The following is a 20,910-nucleotide window of genomic DNA, read 5'->3' as shown; positions in this document are numbered from 1 at the left end:
CAGTCTGTCTGTCTAATCCAGTCTGTCTGTCTAATCCAGTCTGTCTGTCTAATCCAGTCTGTCTGTCTAATCCAGTCTAGTCTGTCTAATCCAGTCTAGTCTGTCTAATCCAGTCTAGTCTGTCTAATCCATCTAGTCTGTCTAATCCATCTAGTCTGTCTAATCCATCTAGTCTGTCTAATCCATCTAGTCTGTCTGTCTGTCTAATCTATCTAGTCTGTCTGTCTGTCTAATCCATCTAGTCTGTCTGTCTGTCTAATCCATCTAGTCTGTCTGTCTGTCTAATCCATCTAGTCTGTCTGTCTGTCTGTCTAATCCATCTAGTCTGTCTGTCTGTCTAATCTATCTAGTCTGTCTGTCTGTCTAATCTATCTAGTCTGTCTGTCTGTCTAATCCATCTAGTCTGTCTGTCTAATCCATCTAGTCTGTCTGTCTAATCCATCTAGTCTGTCTAATCCATCTAGTCTGTCTAATCCATCTAGTCTGTCTAATCCATCTAGTCTGTCTAATCCATCTAGTCTGTCTAATCCATCTAGTCTGTCTAATCCATCTAGTCTGTCTGTCTGTCTAATCCATCTAGTCTGTCTGTCTGTCTAATCCATCTAGTCTGTCTGTCTAATCCATCTAGTCTGTCTAATCCATCTAGTCTGTCTGTCTAATCCATCTAGTCTGTCTGTCTAATCCATCTAGTCTGTCTGTCTAATCCATCTAGTCTGTCTGTCTAATCTATCTAGTCTGTCTGTCTGGACAGACTAGATGGATTAGACAGACAGACAGACTAGATGGATTAGACAGACAGACAGACTAGATGGATTAGACAGACAGACTAGATGGATTAGACAGACAGACTAGATGGATTAGACAGACAGACTAGATGGATTAGACAGACAGAATGGATTAGACAGACAGAATGGATTAGACAGACAGAATGGATTAGACAGACAGAATGGATTAGACAGACAGAATGGATTAGACAGACAGAATGGATTAGACAGACAGAATGGATTAGACAGACAGAATGGATTAGACAGACAGACTAGATGGATTAGACAGACAGACAGACTAGATGGATTAGACAGACAGACAGACTAGATGGATTAGACAGACAGACTAGATGGATTAGACAGAGACTAGATGGATTAGACACAGACTAGATGGATTAGACACAGACTAGATGGATTAGACAGACAGAATGGATCAGACAGACAGACTAGATGGATTAGACAGACAGACTAGATGGATTAGACAGACAGACTAGATGGATTAGACAGACAGACTAGATGGATTAGACAGACAGACTAGATGGATTAGACAGACAGACTAGATGGATTAGACAGACAGACAGACTAGATGGATTAGACAGACAGACAGACTAGATGGATTAGACAGACAGACTAGATGGATTAGACAGAGACTAGATGGATTAGACACAGACTAGATGGATTAGACACAGACTAGATGGATTAGACAGACAGAATGGATCAGACAGACAGACTAGATGGATTAGACAGACAGACTAGATGGATTAGACAGACAGACTAGATGGATTAGACAGACGGACTAGATGGATTAGACAGACAGACTAGATGGATTAGACAGACTAGATGGATTAGACAGACTAGATGGATTAGACAGACTAGATGGATTAGACAGACTAGATGGATTAGACAGACAGACTAGATGGATTAGACAGACAGACTAGATGGATTAGACAGACAGACTAGATGGATTAGACAGACAGACAGACTAGATGGATTAGACAGACAGACTAGATGGATTAGACAGACGGACTAGATGGATTAGACAGACAGACTAGATGGATTAGACAGACAGACAGACTAGATGGATTAGACAGACAGACTAGATGGATTAGACAGACAGACTAGATGGATTAGACAGACAGACTAGATGGATTAGACAGACAGACTAGATGGATTAGACAGACAGACTAGATGGATTAGACAGACAGACAGACTAGATGGATTAGACAGACAGACAGACTAGATGGATTAGACAGACGGACTAGATGGATTAGACAGACAGACTAGATGGATTAGACAGACAGACAGACTAGATGGATTAGACAGACAGACTAGATGGATTAGACAGAGACTAGATGGATTAGACAGAGACTAGATGGATTAGACACAGACTAGATGGATTAGACACAGACTAGATGGATTAGACAGACAGAATGGATCAGACAGACAGACTAGATGGATTAGACAGACAGACTAGATGGATTAGACAGACGGACTAGATGGATTAGACAGACAGACTAGATGGATTAGACAGACTAGATGGATTAGACAGACTAGATGGATTAGACAGACAGACTAGATGGATTAGACAGACAGACTAGATGGATTAGACAGACAGACTAGATGGATTAGACAGACAGACTAGATGGATTAGACAGACAGACTAGATGGATTAGACAGACAGACTAGATGGATTAGACAGACAGACAGACTAGATGGATTAGACAGACGGACTAGATGGATTAGACAGACAGACTAGATGGATTAGACAGACTAGATGGATTAGACAGACTAGATGGATTAGACAGACAGACTGAATGGATTAGACAGACAGACAGGATCAGACCGACAGAATGGATTAGACAGACAGACTAGATGGATTAGACAGACAGACTAGATGGATTAGACAGACAGACTAGATGGATTAGACAGACAGACTAGATGGATTAGACAGACAGACTAGATGGATTAGACAGACAGAATGGATTAGACAGACTAGATGGATTAGACAGACAGACTAGATGGATTAGACAGACAGACTAGATGGATTAGACAGACTAGATGGATTAGACAGACAGACTAATCCATCTAGTCTGTCTGTCTATCTAGTCTGTCTGTCTATCTAGTCTGTCTATCTAGTCTGTCTAATCCATTCTGTCTGTCTAATCCATTCTGTCTGTCTGTCTAATCCATCTAGTCTGTCTGTCTAATCCATTCTGTCTGTCTGTCTGTCTAATCCATTCTGTCTGTCTAATCTATCTGGTCTGTCTAATCTATCTGGTCTGTCTGTCTAATCTATCTTGTTATGTTATGTTGTAGACTTGTAAAGCGCACAGCTGCCCCAGCAACGGGGCGTCCCGGAGCTGTAGACCGCTGGGGAACCCGTCCTGGCTATCCCTGTGAGATGGTCCCTTTTCTGGGTATCTCCAAGGTGAAACCAGGCATCCCCGGCGTCTGTGGGGGGCCGTTGTAGAGATGAGGCAAGCTTAATGCCCAGAGTTGCCGAGTGTGTTCCTGGTTAGAGTAGGTACCGAGGCGAGAATTATCGAGTCCGTTTTGACCCTGGTCCACGACCCTGCCGCGTCGGGAATTGAACCCTGGTCCTTGGCCGATTCTCTGCTTACGGGTCTGCCGCCTCTAACCAGTGAGCCACACCTCTCCACATAGAGGTGGAGGTCTGTCTGTCTAATATATCTTGTCTGTCTGTCTAATCTATCTTGTCTGTCTGTCTAATCTATCTTATCTGTCTGTCTAATCTATCTTGTCTGTCTGTCTAATCTATCTTGTCTGTCTAATCTATCTTGTCTGTCTGTCTAATCTATCTTGTCTGTCTGTCTAATCTATCTAGTCTGTCTGTCTAATCTCTCTAGTCTGTCTGTCTAATCTCTCTAGTCTGTCTAATCTATCTAGTCTGTCTAATCTATCTCTGGAATTTCTAGAGAATTTAAAGACCAAGATTTTGTTAGGCAACATGTTCATTACCAAAGGAGTAAATCTCATGGATTTAGACTAATATTGTAAACTAGAACTATGAGATTCAGATCTGGTATTTCGTTTTTCAATTTCCGATTAAATTCCTAGAATTTGGTTTATCACCAAAAAATTGTTGACCTGAAGAAGCGAGAACTCTTGCGAAATACCCTAGCATAGATGTTACAGATGTGATGAATGATTTGGGATCACAGATGCCATAGATGTTTGAGGAATACTCTTGATCATGTGAAGTGTTAACCACAATAATGTGTGACAGCTAAGTTTAGTGCGACCCTTAAATTACATATTGGTATTAGACTCCACAGTTCACATGCTCAGGTTGAGCATTAACTGAACTATAAGAATTGTGTAGATGCTGGCATTAATCTACACCAGTACAAGCACTTGATTGCATGTTGTTGCCAAAGGCTTTTGAGTTGTTCACTCCATGAACTTGTGCGCTGTTGCTGAAGTATTCTTGGATTCAACTGCTCCTGCTGGATCCAGTTAAGGGTCCTGCAATTTGGTCTGCTTTTAGTATATCTGTCTGTACCCTTTTGTTGACCTGTTTTGTGTACTTCTTTTCTTCCTAGGAAATGGCACTATTGACTTCCCAGAGTTCTTAACTATGATGGCAAGGAAAATGAAGGACACAGACAGCGAGGAAGAGATTCGAGAAGCGTTTAGAGTGTTCGACAAGGTATGGACCGGTATATGGAGTTTTGACTGCTCAGATAGAAATCAGCGCCTGGCGTTTTCTTGAAAAATAAATCTTCATGAGTTGTCTTGGGTAATAACTCTTTGAAGATTGGTGGGATTGATTGGCAGTGTCTGTACGTGTGGGTCTTTAGCCTCTGCTGCATGTGGCGGTTATAGTGGTGGTCTTCATGCACTTTGATTGTAAGGGCTGATGTTGGGAAACAATAGCCATACAGGCCTCTTTTCAGCTTTGATTTGCCCTCTGTGATGTAGTGTAAAAAGAATCCTCAGCTAAAGTTACAGAATAAAGATCCCCTTCTCTTTGAAGGTAAATAGTGCCCTTCTATCAAAACCTTTGTATTTACCAACTTGGAAAACCGAAATACATAAACATTCTTGCACCATATACGGATAGTCCTGATTGATTTTAGGCTCTCTGAGAGCAAAGCTTTCTTTCTGTGTATATAGAAAGAGGATGCCTAGATCAACTCTCAAATGTCTGTTCTTCCTTAGGATGGCAATGGGTACATCAGCGCTGCTGAACTCCGCCACGTGATGACCAACCTGGGAGAGAAGCTAACAGACGAGGAGGTGGATGAGATGATACGAGAAGCTGATATTGATGGAGATGGACAGGTCAACTATGAAGGTAAGTTCCCTAGCATGTATGGGAGGAAGAGAGGTGTACGGGTAAACTGTAAAGATTGCTGCTCTTCCTTTGGAAGTGGAGTATCGACTTTGGTTTGTTGGAATGGGAGAAATGTCAAGTCTGTGGCATTCTGTCTGGGGAGGTGAGTGATATACATTTTGTTACGGAAATAATTGCCTTACAAATAGAAGGGTGCACTGCTGGTCATCTTGCAACATGTTGGCTACCTACAAACCTTCCCACTCTTACCCCTTTCCTGACTTAATCACATTTCTTTTCACTAATGAACATAAAGTGCAGTTTCCATGGATGCTTTGAAGAACATTTCTGCATGTATGTTAGATTCGGTGCATGGTTGGAATAGTCTCCATTCTCATCAGATGTGCTAGTCACTCAGACTCGGGATGATGGCGTCAGTGCAGAGTGTGCAGGAGTTTCGGTTCCAGCTGGATCCAGAGTCCTTGCAGCTTATTTCTTATGGACAGATCTGCTGTCCACAGGAGATTGGAGTCTTTTTTTCGAAGGCAGCAGTCCTCCCAGGATTTTCAGAGGTTGCTGGCTGCAGGACAGGTTGCAGGATCGTCAAAGCTGGAGACAAGCCCGTAGGGCTGGGGCCAAGGCAGTCATCGTCTTCAGTCTTCTCTGCAGGGATGTCTACTTTCTTTCTAGGTCATTACAGACTTAGTTTCTAGGTCTGGGGGAAGACCCCTAAATAGTACATTTAGGTGAGTAGCAGGTAGGGCCAATGGGCACTTTACCTGGGGTGACTGCACCCGCTATTATGCCACCCTCCTGTGGAAGGGGGCATAGACCTAGCCCTGATTGGTGGATTCTCCATATCCTCAAGATGGCGGGGCCTGAAAAATGTGGTTCACCTCGCCTCTTCGCCCTACGGGTAGAGTTGGCAGAGGTGGGCACACCACCTGTTCTTCTAAGTGTTCCCACCCAAAGTGGGGGTGTAAACCGGGGACCGCCATCTGCTGCTAGCAGCAGAAGCTAGGGTTCACATTGCAAAGGCTGCAGTCCTTTGAAGCATCCCTCTTGAACATCGTGCCCATCCTGGGGGATGAGGTGTAACACCCTCGCCCAGGATGTGAGTTCTTTCTGGTCCCAGGCTCTCCATCCAGGGGTCCAGAAACATGCCTGTGTGTGAAGGCTGCCAAAAGCCAGTCAGTGCCCACACTAGGGTTGGTAGGTTTTTCAGGGTGCACTTCTGAGGTGCCCTCTGAGTACATAGTTTAATAAATCTCACACTGGCATCCGATTTATTAAACGTTGTTGTTTTGTACCAAACACTCCTGGTTTCGGTGAAGCCATCATGGTGCTGGGGAACTCGAGTGGTCAAGTTCCCAGCCCATATACTCTCTATGGCTTCCCTGGCACTTACAATATGAAGGAATAGATCCTAATACTGCAGGGGCCTATCTGCTCATGCAGATATGCCCACACCTGATATAGTTCACCTTGCCTTGGGGCTGGTAAGGTCTGTTAGAGGGGTGACTTACCTATATCTTGGGCAGTGCTAGTTGGCATGGCACACAGGCAGTGTGCCATGTTGACTTTGTTTTGTCTGCACCTGGCCACCAGGCATGCAGCAATGCAGTCTGCATGTCCTAGGTGAGGGATTCCTAGGGGACCCTCTTCAGTCGAAGTACCCTAGGTGCCCATGTACCTTTTACTAGGGACTTACAGGTGCCCTGAAGGGCCAGTTGTGGATCAGTTCTAGGGAAAGATCACTGGTACTGGGAACCTGGACAGCAGGGACCCAGTACTCTGCAGTCAAAGTTGCAGCAAAAGCCAGGCAAAAAGTGCAACAGAACCCCATTTTCTCACACCTGTGTAAGATTAAGTAATTTTGGAAGTCAACAATGTTGTTCCTTTGGGGGGGGGGGGGGGGGGGGTGTAAGAAAGTGTCTGAGTAACCAGGAAATTAAGGACAACGAGGTGAAGGCAGTGTAGGAGTGCAATACGCCTATCTGGCTCCCACTGAAGTAGGGAATACTCACTGTGCCAAACTCATTGCAGTTAATAGAAACTTGGCCTGATGGCATGAAGCTACCACACGCAGAAACACTGGAATGTAGACTAAGTCAAAGTGACTTGGGCAGCAGGAATGCAAGAAGAAACTTAAAACGGTAGCAGATAGACTGACTGGCGCGCAAATGGTTGAAGTAAATGCTCTATGAAGTTGCAGTGAGGGCTGCAGGCAAAACCCGTACATGATGTGGACATGCTAGGTCCTTACGGATGGGTAGCACTCACATAATGCTTCTGGTACGGTTGGCTGAGTCTACAAAATGAAGTCCCAAGAATGGAAGACTTGCCTGCCCGTTCAAGTGTACTAACATACAGCTATGGTTTCATTGAAAGATGGTGGATCTCGAAGAACTGCCAGACTCTCCATCCCCCGTCTTGTTGCAGGACCATATGAAGATTCTTCAAAAGAATGCTGTGCAAGGATTTTGCAGCTGAAAGATTTTGTTCAAGCCCCACCTTCTCAACCACCACCAACTGTCGGGCTCCTCCAATTTACAGATTTTGGCAGAATGTATGGTGAAAATTGATCTATTTTGTGCAGTGTATTTGTCATTTTTTTGATGCCACTCTTTATTTTTCTTTCAATCGCTACACTAGGGGCCAAATGTATCAAGTGTTTTTTCGAGTCGCAAACCGGCTGATTCACAGAATTGCCCGGTTTGCATCTGTAACAAACCATTATTGGTATGTCTCAGACTGCAGTTTGGTAGCATATTACCGAATCTCCATTTTGGTTTGTGATCAAATACCGATTCGTTATTTGGGAAGGGCGCCCCATCCAAATACCGAATGTTATGTATTAATGTTTTGCGACCGAATTCCCGTTGCAAAACATTAATAATTTCCCTTCTGAAGTGTAGTGGTAATTAATTCTCAAATGGGGCCTGTTTCCATTTGTGAATGTTAAAAAAAAGTTTAAGGGAAGGCAGTGGTCCATGGGACCACTGCATCATCTTAAACAACATTTGAAAAAATAAAGTTTCTTTTAAGGAAATCGGGTTGCCCAACTCCTGGGTATCTACCTATCCTCCAACTACCCATCTTACCTCTTGAAGTGGTGGTGGCACCTGAGCAATCTTCGTCCCGAGCTTGCAGTTTTTTTTCTAAACCGGAGCTTTCCCATTGAAATCAATTGAGCACCCGAAGGCTCAAAAGCACCCTGCGCCCGAGTGGCCCTGGCCATGTAACCTTTGCACCATCTACTTCCCCATTTGCCCTGAGCAAGTGACCAGGAGCCCAGCTCCCACAGCCGAGTGGCCTGCCAGGCAGCAGCCACCAACCAAGGCCCCCCTGCCTCCCATAGGATAACATTGGGGACAGTATATACAGAGCCACTTTCTCACACCTGCGCATCTGGACATAGCTGGAACGTCAGGGCATTTCCATGGTGGTTCAACACCTGGCAGGCTTCCTGAAAGGGCACATGAACTTAGCCGTTGATGCCTAGCAAATCACCAATGATGTCTCCACCCGGAGGTGGTGCATGGTCTTTTTCTAGAGTGGGCATAGCTTTGGTTAGAACGGTTCACCCCATCCTGAGAACGTGCAATGTCAGCAGTTTTGCACGCAGGAGTTTCCAAAGCGGCATTCGCTCCGGGATGCTTTCTCCTCGAACTTTGGCTTCCTGTATGCCTGTCTGCCAATACCACTCCTGCCCAGAATTCTCAAGAAGATCAGTAACAACCAGGCCAAGGTCATTCTTGTGGCTCTGGATTGGCCACGGAGAGGTTGGTATCCCGAGTTTATGAGCATCTGTCTTCCGTTCAGGCTACCCTTTCAGGAGGATGTTTTGTCGCAGCAACAGGAGAGGGCAACCAGCTTTCAACTTCCAATCCCCCGTCTGCACCCAAGTTTGTGATGCAAGTCTGGCAGCAAGGTGTTTCTCCACGAAGATGGTATAAGCCTGCTGTTGGGACAAATTTGTGCCATGGTATGCATCCTGAAACATTGACCCCCTTTCTCCTCCCTTATACCAAGTTCATTTGTTTTTTTCTTCTGATCCAGTGGTCTGCTTTGGGCAGTTGAAGGATATCTGCCTGCCATGCCAGACCAATCTTCTCTATTTGAATCACCAGTTGGGACTAGGTTCCTGAAATGATTAGTACACATTTCCCCAGCCGATTCATCATGCCCCAGTGGATGCTTCACTTGGTTCTACCTTCCCCCATAATATGTGCACCCTTTGAAACTCTACACAACTGCCCACTTTGCTTGCTGACTATCAAAACGGCCTTTCTAGTGGCCATAACCTCTGACTCAAGGGTCTGCAACTGCAGGCCCTCTCTGTAAATCCAGATGAGCTTGTTCTGAGGACCCGTGCTGTCATCCTCCCGAAGGATGCAACACCCTTTCATGTTGATCAAAACATCACCTTGCCTACCTTTTTGCTCCGCCTTACTCTTCTAAAGAACAGTTGAGAATCTGCAGTTTAGACCCCAAAAAAGTATTGTCGTCCTACCTTGATCGCACAATAGAGTTCCAGGTGAACATCCATGTTTGTGGGGTATTATGGAGCTAGGAAAAGGAAGGACGTGCAGAAACTGACCATCTCTCGAGGGGTGGTGCTCTGCATAAAGATCTACGCATTGGCCAAAAAGCAACCCCCCCTGAGGTTTTGCATGCTCACTTTACCAGAGCCAAGGAGAGGACGCACCCACGGTTATGCTGCCTGCAAACTGACTGAAGAGCCCACGGGAGCAAACATTACCGGGGCTCGTGTGTGTTTCTAATACAATTTAAATATGGAACAGAAAAGCTCTTAATTAATCACAGACTTTGCCTCAGCCCATCAGAGAACTCGCTTATCTTCAGAGTTTATCATACAAGGCGATGGACTCATTAAAACAGAGGAAAGTGGAACAACCCTTCCTCTGCTTTATTAAATGATGACACTGAGCGCGTGACGCCAGAGATGGTTGAAGAGCACGTTGTGCCCACCCACTACATACAGTCTATCTTGTTTTGTCCTGATGATGACCCGCGTTTGATGCTTGAATGTAGCACAGATACACAGGGATCGAAACGTCGACGCAAAATCGGAAGCTCTACATTCCATTTTGACCACTTAATGGATTAGGAATATTTTGAGGTCATTTTGAGAATAACTGTTTTTACTCTGCCTTATTGTTAATGTCGTTTATGTATGCACTCAATGGAAAGTTGTCTTGTAATTAATGAAAACTATACACTTTCTATTGTAAGATGATACAAAAACCTTTTCGCTTTAAATAAATTACAGAATAACATAATTAGTTCATGCTATTTACTTGAAGCATGTGTTTAGACAGATATATGTAACATTGACTGATAGCCTAATGTAGAAAGGGCTAATAAACGTAGAAATCATTTAGCTTTGAAAAGTGTGTTGTGGCAGAACCACTGTTCGTTTCCTGTAATTGTCCCCAGGTTCTGCACTATACTGGGTATCCCTATTGACTTATACTCAAGGCTACAACCACGGCATTAGCTCTCTACGTACCTGTCCTCAACATCTGTTTGGCAGCAACGTGTGCATCGTTACACACGCTCACGGTGCATTACTGTCTAGATTGTCAGGTCCTTCGTGACAAGCAATTTGCCTGTTCAGTCCTGCAGGACTTTTTGGTTTGATTAGTTTCGGAGACCCACCTCCAGGGAGATATTGTTGGAGTATCTATTTCAAGGTAAGGAATCTGCATCATGAAGTCTATCAGCTGAGCAAGTTACTTACCCTTGGTAACGCCTTAACTGGTTGAGACTTTTATCGAACTGCATATTTTTTTTACAGATCCTCCCTGCTCTGCAAACTGAATCATTAGGGTCACCCTTCTCAGGGCCTTGACAATCCACACTAGTATGTCAGAATTCTTCATGACTCTGTGCTTCGAATGTAGAAAAGTTGGAAAAGAATCTGTTTTCAGTGCACTGGGGTGGTGCCTAGATAGGCACCGCGCATGTCACTTCGGCATGGACCATGCCTAGCAGATAGGGCACTACCAAAGGTATGTAACTTGTTCAACAGGGGTATAGACTTGTTTCTGTTTCACCCCACCGAAGGGTCTGAAGGTAACTGATTCTTGGTCCTTCCTGGTACCAGCTTGAATAGGCCCCAGATTGCTGTGGGGTTAATCTTACTTCTAAAGTCAAACCCTCAGGAAGGTAGATTAGGCTAAATCCATCGTTTTGTTTGTTTAGCCAGTCTCCTATAAATCAAGATTGGCACCAGCCAAGCTTCACAAAACCCAAAATGTCCACTGCTCTATCAGCAGACACAAAGTGTACACCAAGGAACAGACCATGAGTGGGGTTCTCTGAAGAGTACGGACACTGGTACCACACCCAACGGTGGCGGCATTACAAGCTCAAAAAGGAAGAGCAGGACAACCGCAAAGTTGGTCACTACTAAGCTTATCCTTTATCAGTACTGAGTCTGCCAAACCTTATTTCAGAAGTAACTTCTCCAATACCAGCAGTTATTTCTTTACCCGTAGGGGCCACCTTATGGTCATAGCATTAATCTAAAACATTTACAATTAGAGCATTATTTCAGTCTAATCAAAATCCCTCTAGATTCCTTCAAGGAATTTTTTAAAACACATCTGAGCAACATGGTTACTCCTATTCTGTTTTTAGACTGCGACTTTACCTTTCCCTTTGAGTTTTTCAAAGGCCCTCACTGTTTCTCATCAACCATAGGTACAAACAGCAAGACTCCAAGGGTAGGGACAGCACAGTCCCTCAAATAAGTGGATTTTGAAAATATCTCGTTGCGCTACTTGTGGAATTGGCCTAGGGAATTTCAGGCTAATTGCTCATGAATAGAATGCTTCCCGAGCTTCTCACATGTATTGTGCCAGGGATCTGGGTTTTAGCTGGAGTAAAGAGTTTGTTGTGTAACCACTAGGATTCCAGGATTATGTGGCGGCTGTAGTGCTGTTCCTTTTGGACCTGTCTGCAGCATTCAATATGGGTTAGCGATGTCTCCAACTCCGTTCACTGTCTTTACAACTAGTGGTCAACTCACCAGGTTCCTAATTCTACTACTATGCATACAATAAGCAGATCCAATTTTATGGTAACTGCAACGCCTGCATTTTTGTTTCCCGATTTAGGGCTGCTTGCTCCTATCTGGAATTGAATGAGTGGTAATTTTCCCCAGTTTAATGGTTCTAAAATAGGGGTCCCTATTGTTTGAGGGAAGGTGGGGGGCACATATTTCTTGCGACACATTTGTCAATCTTATGTTCCGGTTATAATGGTAAATAATGTGGGTGCCGAATTTGATGATACTCTTGTTTAAACTGTCCAAAGTAACTGTTTTTTGTCTTTAACATTTCCATCACCTCAGGAAAGTCTTAATTTTTTTCCTGTTGCCAACTAAATATTATATATTAGTAAGTGGCTCTATTTCAACCAGACTTCACTATACATTAATGCCTTCTTCTTGGGCCTCCCAGTAAAGCTTTGTACAGATACTTGCCTCCATGTCTGCTGCGTGCAGGCATTTACGTAGGCTATCCATACCATGAAGCGCAAGACTGTCTTCTATAGTTGTCTCTAGCTTGAGGGACTTTCCGTTTTTGGTAAAGTCAATCATCCTCTACTGTTTTACATGTCTCCTTCGTTCTGAAGTCATATTTTATTCCGGGCAGTCCCCTCCTGGATTGGATGCCTTTCATTCTCGCTACTTTCCTTGAGCTGTGCAACTCTTTGCCTAGTAATGTCTGGGAGACTGAACATAATTAATCATGCAGAAAACTTGTCAACCCATCTCTCTTGCTAATGTGCTTCTGGAGTTCAGTTACCTTGTTGATCCTATCTCAGACACCTTTGGTGAACTTTCATTTTATATATGTAATTTCATTCATTCAGAAAGGACCCAGGTCTGCAATTTAACACCATACGAGATATCCACAACTTGCAGGAAACACAGGGAGAGTAATATTACACAGGACCCAAACCTTTTAGGATATCGCTCTGCTAGGCTGGATGTCATGGTGGTGAACTAGAAAGCATGAACATGCATGCCTCAATTCACCCATACATGGATTTACACACATTCAAAGCCCAGCTCTTCATATTTGAGATATTGTCTGATCATCTCCATGAAGACGTCTGCAGTGGCAACTTGCATTCTCTACCATGCACTCTTCATTAATGTCCATAATGACTAAATATTCCTGCTCCTGTGCGAAATCCTTCTACGCCTGAGTTTTCCTTAGTGTATGACACAGCTTGGAATGGTAAAACAGTAGCTGGTGGACTACATACATCCTATAGGAAAACAAGACAAGAGTTTGTTGCACAGTAGTGTACCAGCCCATTCAGCCAAATGAAAAGCTGCAGTAGCTACTCAGTTGGGGGAAATTTGGAGCCACATTGAAGCTCTTCATACACAAAGGAAACGGTAGCCCTGCAGTTTGTCAATGAAGAAACCCTTTTTCTCCTGCCACCCAGTTTAATTCTCTTATCCTTTATTCAGTATGTGAATTTTTAAAATAACAGCACTGAAGAAAATTAAGTTGCCCAACTATAAATAAAGGTCTCTTCCAGGGGATCCCCATCAATAGTCCTAAACACTGAATAGTCTTTACATGTGCGAGAATATATGTATATAACACATTTTGTACATAGCCTTTGGCTAAGAAATAGCCATTTTATATTGAATGCTCATTTTAAAAGAAACCAATTGCATAGATGTCATTTTATAAATTAAAAAAATTAAAAGGGAATATGAGTTTTTAAAAAATTATTTCTTTATTGATTTTGAACAATAACAAAGATCCCCCTCCCCTCAGTCATACATGACCCAGTTACATTGCATCATTGTATTCGTAATATGCGGTAACAGAGAACATGCTCAATCCATATACAATAAGGTAACAGCGACGTTGATCCATACTGACCGTCAACTGCCCAATCTTTGAATGCAGCTGGAGCCCAGGTAGTTTCAAGTTAGCCGCTGCTACATGATCACAACAGGCCTCCCTAGCTTCCAACTGTGGGTGGGAGCCAGCTATCCATGTGTGCGCTGTATCCATGTCACCCTGTCTAGTTCTATCCCTAGTCCTTGCAGCTGGGGGCATCATGTTCCAGTATGTTGTCAGCAATTCCTGGCAGTAAGACGTCTGCTATCCAAGCCTGTGTCGTCTGGGCCGGTTGCCTCCCCTAGTGTATCGCCACCATGTGCTTTGCTAGTAGGAGCAACATAGCCGTTAGCGGTCTACAAACCACTGGGACCCCCCCCACAAAACCCAGCGAACAGGTGATTGGATCCTGTAAGAGTGTCAACCCGGTGATAGCACGGGTCATATCGCACACACTCCACCAAACCACTACCCTGGCGCAGGACCATGCTAAATGTAAGAAAGTAGCCTCTGGCCCTCCGCAACGTAAGCAGCACAAGTCATCAGCTAGCCCTATTTTGTGGAGCTGCACTGGTATACCATAGGTTCTGCGCAGGTAGTTAAAGCCACTGATCCAGCGGAGTCTCCGGCACAGGTAGGGCTGGGGCTGCCGGGGGGGGGGGTTACGCTCTCCAAGCGTTGTGACAACCGCTTGTCCATGGGCCCTAACCCAGTTGCATCAGGGGCCCCCTGCCTCCACACCCAGCACCCCATAAGCCCCCCCCCCGGCACACACATGAATATCTCTGCGGCACAACGTCTCGCCGGAGGCCCTAGCCGTGCGGTGGCAGCTGCAATCTGCCCACTCGATGTCCGCGGCAGCTCTGGAATCCACCCAGCTGTACGCTTACTCAGTAATTCGAGCTCACCCTCTCTCCAGAGCTGGTTATTTCAGGGAGGCTGAGTGGTAGGCTGCAATTTCTCCTGGGCTGCCAGGCACCTCGCGGCACCGATCAGGAAGTAAAAGGCCGAAATTTTGGTTTTATGCTGCAGCATCTCCACGGGAGGGCTTTCCTCCTTAGTTAGCACAGGTTTAGGTCCCACAGGTCGCGGGATTACGCCAGATTTTACAACTCGACCGGCAGAGCTCACTTACTGTGCGGCCATATTGCAGCCAGGCAAAGCCACGCCCGGAATATGTGACAATAGGCTGCCATTAAGAGGTTAGTAGGAAAAACAGGCTCTGTGCCTTTAAGAACCTGCCAGCATTCTGTCTCCCATCATGCTTTACGGGTGACAGGTTTGTTAATTTTTGCCTGCTCCTGGAATCAGAATCCTGGGGCACAGAGCTCTGCGGTTTTGGCTCAAAAAACACTAATGTTAACGAAACCTTTCTTTTGGAGGTCAATTAACAATTTTTCAGCACCTAGTGTGCAGATAAAGTATTCTCTGTCCGAAAAATATCTATTTTCCTGTCGAGCATGCCATCACTTTTTGTGAAGTGTCCTTCATGTGAGAAGAAGGCTCAGACAGATCACACTTTCTGTATTGTTTGCCTTCTGGATAATAATCATCCTGAGACTTGTGGTCCCTGTCAAAAGTTTTCTGAGCAAACTTAAAAGGGTGGAAAAAAGATCAGATTACAATGTTTCCAGCACAGAAGGCAAGTCACACAAGCTGGTTCATCGGAAGTCGTCGGGGAAGGTCATTTCTGGCCCTCACCATATTCATCACAAGAAGTTTCTTGGCAGTTGACAGAAATGGCTGCCAAGCCTCCACTCAAAGTCAAAGGATCCTCGGCATTCGTCGTTGAAGCATACTACGGCATCAAAGTCGACGTTGACAGCCCACCACCCATCAAGGTCGGATCGGGTATCGGCGTCAAAATCAACGACTAAGCAGATGTCAAAAGTAAAACATTTGACGTCGAAGCACACGTCTGTCTTTGACAGCATATTCTCCACCCACAACTGAATCCAGCCCTCGCTGTACATCAACGACCAGATCCCAATCGACTTGAAATATTTCTCCACGCTTGCTTCAAAGTTTGCAATATAGGCCTGTGCCACATACTTCAAACTGAGTATTCTTGTACTTACTCAACATAAGGGTATTCACATTTCAAATACGCCATCTCCTGGGAAGACTGCCTCACCTCATTTGTTTCCAGGCACATAAGTCTACACGAAGATCTAGGAGGCCATTATGTCACCGCTCCAGATCTAAAGTGACATCTAGATCTACACAGAAAAACTGAGGACCTCCATCTAGGACTACCACTACTTGCTCATCAGTCAGGTTACTCACCTACTCCTAACAGATACACCTCCAGTAAGAGTGTTCCCAATAGATCTTCATACCCTTAATGAGGTTTTAATAATGGGGACAACAAAACTGAACATTGATGGGCCTACCACTACTACATCGTCTTCTGTGCTTTTTGAGATGTTAACATCTGAGAACAGCAACACGACCATTACTTCTCTTGGTTCATAGCCTATTAGAACATGCAATGCAATTATTCCTTACGCTTGCTTCGGCGAAGTCTGCCCCATCTCGCCAATTTAAAAAATATAAACCACCTGGCCATGATCCACTGTTCCTTAGACTAGACCCTCCTCCAGATTCGGCCATTGTGGCGGTGGCAAAAACATCCACACTGTTTCTCCTCCTTCCATGCCACCAGGCAAAGAAAGCAAACCTATAGATTCTTTTGGGAAAGATGTGTGGAACATCAGCGTTGGCATTAAAGGTTACCACTGATTCCACTTTGTTGGGAGGTGTGACGTGTCTCTGTGATAGTCGTTAAACAGATTTACTGAGAAACTCCCAAAAGAAGACGGGCAAGACTTTCAAGAGTTCTTAAATGAAGGAGGCCTAGTGGCGAACCAGATAATAAGTGGCAGCAGCTTATACATCGGATCTTGCTGCCCTTGGATATTTTCATGAGATCTGTGCACATTGATCATCTTGGCTCAGACTGACTGGACTCAAACCAGAGGCACAACACCAAATTTTAAATTTACAGTTTTCAGGAAACGCCCTTTTTTTGCCTCATGTAGACAAGATGTTTGAATGAAAACAGATGTGCACCTTGAAGGTTGTTGGTCTAGAGAAGCGTAAAGAATACAGAGAAGTATAGACCCTATGATAGAAGATATTTCTCTGAGGGTTCAAAACCTTCGCTGATCTTACCAACACTAGCAGCAACCAAGACAACACTATCACCCTTGAAAACCATTGAGGTTGGGTAACCCAGCAGCAGTCTGCATCAACCGGAAAACCTTCAGCCGAACAATGAGCCATTACTTCCCCCGTCTCTGGTTTTCACTGCAGTGAGGGGAAGTATTGTCAAACATCTAGAAGAGTGGCACCTAGTAACTATAGACAAATGGATCTAAAATATATTTCAGAATGGCTAGTCTCTTCAATGTAGGTCCCCTCCTCCTACAGTTCCAACTCCTAAAACATTAGCTTATCAGAAGGACCTACAGCAAAAAGAAGTCCACATTCTATTGCAGAAGCAAGCTGTGAAGGAGGATCCTCATCACCAGACAGGATTGGCAATTCAGCCCTTGATATTTTTTGGTGCAAAATAAAGGACCAAAAGAGGAATACGGTCCCATTCTAGATATTCGAATACTAAGCAAGTACTTAAAGAAAAAAAATTGACTGTTGGCATTACAACTGATCTATTCTTAACTACACCAAGGAGACTGAATGTGTTCAATAGACCTCCAAGATGCCTACTTACACATTTCAATATCAGCAAAACATTGAAGGTTCCTTCAATTCATAGTAGGAGTTCATCATTACCAATACAAGGTCTTACCTTTCAGACTAAAATCATCTTCACAAACATTTGCTAAATATATGGCCATTGTAGCAGCCCATCGAAGGAAACTAAAGATCTTCATCTATTCTAACCTGAATGACTGATTGATAAAGGGTATATCACCAACTGAGACAAAGAAACATTACTAATTTCGTCTCAAGACACTAACCAATCTGGGTCTGCAAGTAAACCTCAGTCTACAACCTGCCCAGTCCAAAAGATGCAATACTGGATACCTAGTCTGCAAAAGTGTATCCTAGGAAGGAGAGGTCGTTATCAATCAATCTGAAATGTCAGTCTCTTACATACTCGTCATCAACAAGCAAGACGTATTGCACCCCCTACTGGCCTCTTGAATCTGTCTAGTTCCACATGCAAGACTTCACATCAGGCCCTTGCAACGATGCCTAGACGATCAGTGGAAACCCCTCTCGGACCACTGGGAAATTAAACTGACCATCTCGCAGGATGCAATTAAATTTCTTCCATAGTGGAAACAACCGAAGAACTACCATTTCATCAAGATCTGCCAGCTCAAACATTGATCATGGATGCCTCTCTCCAGGGATGGTGACCTCAAATAGGACACTTGCAAACCCAAGGGATTTGGTCGGACAAAGAAAATACTTCTCAATCTTCTGGAATTTAGTTTTTCACCTGCCCCTGAAATCATTTCTTCCATCACTAACGAGCAGTTCTGTTCTTGTTCAGACCTACAATACACCAACAATGCATTACCTGAACAAGAAAGGAGGAACTTGCACTCGACCCTTACTCTCGAAGCTCAAGCCATATGGAAATTGTTTGTTTCCAGGAACATAACCATAACGGCTATTAATCTTCATGGGGTTCAGAATGTACAGGCAGATTCACTGTCTGGTATTTCAGGAAATTCACAACTGGGTTCTGAAAACTGCTGCTACTATGCATCCAGATTCTTACAACCAGGTATGAAAGGGAACCTTTTGTTAAACTGGCCTCAAATGTCTCTAGGCATGTCCCCCAATTCCTCTCATACCAACAGTATTCCTCAAACTTTAAAAGTCCAAAACCAGAATGATAATGATTGCACCAGAATGGCCTTTCCAATGGTTCACGGATCTTCACCTGTTAGAACGACCACACAAGAGATTGACGTGCAGACAGGATCTCCTGTATAAGTTCAGGGGACAGATAATGCCCCCCTAGACTCATCACCAAACTTGAGGGATTGTCTCCTGAACTCCTCCCATATGGTCATTTTGGCCTTCCACAAGACTGCATGGACATATTACAAGAGTCTGAAAGACCTTCCGTAAGAAAATCCATATGCCTTTAAGTTGAAGAGGTTTTGCTTATGGTGCAATCCACCCTTGTGTCAGTGGTTATACTCTAACTTCATTTTGCAAGGTCTGGTTTACAGTTTTCTTCTATTAAAGTGCATTTGTGGCTATCTCAGCCTATAGAAAATCCCCACCACAAATGTCTTTCTTTGGGATACCTGTAATTAAAGACTTCTAAGAAGGGCATAAAAACAAGAAGGTATTCCATCCATATAAGACACACTCTCCTCCTTGGAAACTTAACATTGTTCTCTCCAAATAAATGGACTCCCATTTGAGCCCATTCATAAAGCTTCTTTAAAACATAAGTGGAAAGTGCCTTTCCCAATAGTCATTACATCAGCATCAAGAGTGGGAGAAATTCAGGCATTTTGTTTTGTAGAACCATACACAGTGTTTCATGGTAATAGAGGTGGGATGAGAACTCGTCCCAGTTTTCTTCCCAAGGTGGTTTCAGAATTTCATATTAATCAAACCATCTCATTACCTTCCTTTTTTCCTAATCCATCGGCTCCAGCTGAAAAGTCTTTACATTCTCGGTGTCAAGAATTATAAAATTCTATTTAGACGGAACCAAAGATATAAGGAAAATTGGATTGTCTTTATTAATTATGGCCTATTAATACCAGGCTTTCCAGCATCCGAACAAATCAACTCTAGATTGATCGGTTCCTGTATTATACTTTCACACCAACTAGCTAAAAAGCCCCTACCTGGTAGATCTAAAGCACTTTTGCAAAGGGGTAAGGCTGCCACTACAACTCTTGTTAGAAATGTTCCCATTTCAGAAATGCGTAAAGCTGCTCCATGGAGATCTTTACATACCCTTATTAGACACTGTTGTTTAGATTCAAACTCTAAAGCAGATACTCAAGTACGAAAGGCTTCTTTTAAGAAGCCTTTCGGATGATTGTTGGAGCTGTTACTAATTCATGTCCGCTTCTTGTGGGATGTGCTTCTACTCTAGTCAGTGCGTATGAGACTATTGATGAGGATACCCTGGAAGAGAAGGAAATGTTACTCACCTGTAATCCAAGTTCTCTTCCAGGGGAATACTCAGTCATAAGCAACCCTCAAATCGAACACCAGGCAATGTTTAAGACGCAAATGACTCTACAAGACATACCAATGCTGGAGAACAGTATTTACAGGGAAGTCACTTTTTCTGCTTCTACCTCATAATGTATAGACAGTAAAATGCCCTTGCAGCTTGTGAGGACCCAGGCCTTTTAATAGCTCTGGTTTGACTTTCAAAGATGTTACATTGTTCCGGAAGTTATTCAATGCCCTTAAACATGGATGCCCATCTCACTTTCCAGTGTACAGAAGGCCAATAGGAATCAACCTAAAACTGTGGTCTCTTCTTCAACAGTCTCTTTGCTGATCATTACTATAACCCAGGCTTCCAAGATTTCCTTGTGTGCCAACTACAGTAAAAACCCTGTTTAAAGCTGACTTTTACTAATTCACTTGTATGGTTGACCACTGTTCTCAGCTGGTCTCTGATGGCAAGTAATTGTATTTGCCTGTGGTTGTAATGATAGTTTCTGGGACACTTACATTAGCAGAGTTGTTATACAGTTTAACCATTGTTTAGAATCACCAAGCTTTGTGTGATGTGCCTCTATTGGTTGACAGCTGACCTTTATCTTTTGTGTGTACTGTGCTGCCTGGGTGTATATTTTCCTGGTGTTTTCTCATGTTTTATGGGTATCCTCGTTCTAGGGGCCTTCTACACAGCCGTCAGGCAAAATACTTCAGAAGTGGTGTACTTGTAGCAGGCAAGTTGCCTAAGCCACATTTGGACCTA

General features: G+C 43.9%; 1 protein-coding gene across 2 annotated transcripts in view; it reads left to right on the top strand.

Moving 5' to 3' along the window:
- Window positions 1-20,910, top strand: part of LOC146798637 (calmodulin-1-like) — a 66,590-nt gene that overhangs the window by 34,567 nt on the left and 11,113 nt on the right. For both annotated transcript variants that reach the window (XM_085625956.1, XM_085625955.1), the window contains 2 exons: window positions 4,328-4,434; window positions 4,947-5,082. In XM_085625956.1, coding sequence (XP_085482082.1) covers window positions 4,328-4,434; window positions 4,947-5,082 — 243 coding nt within the window. The remainder of the gene's footprint in view (window positions 1-4,327; window positions 4,435-4,946; window positions 5,083-20,910) is intronic.

Source organism: Triturus cristatus, chromosome 9 (genome assembly GCF_964204655.1).
Source record: "Triturus cristatus chromosome 9, aTriCri1.1, whole genome shotgun sequence".
NCBI classification, from domain to species: domain Eukaryota; kingdom Metazoa; phylum Chordata; class Amphibia; order Caudata; family Salamandridae; genus Triturus; species Triturus cristatus.
This window is presented reverse-complemented; position numbering and strand designations above follow the sequence as displayed.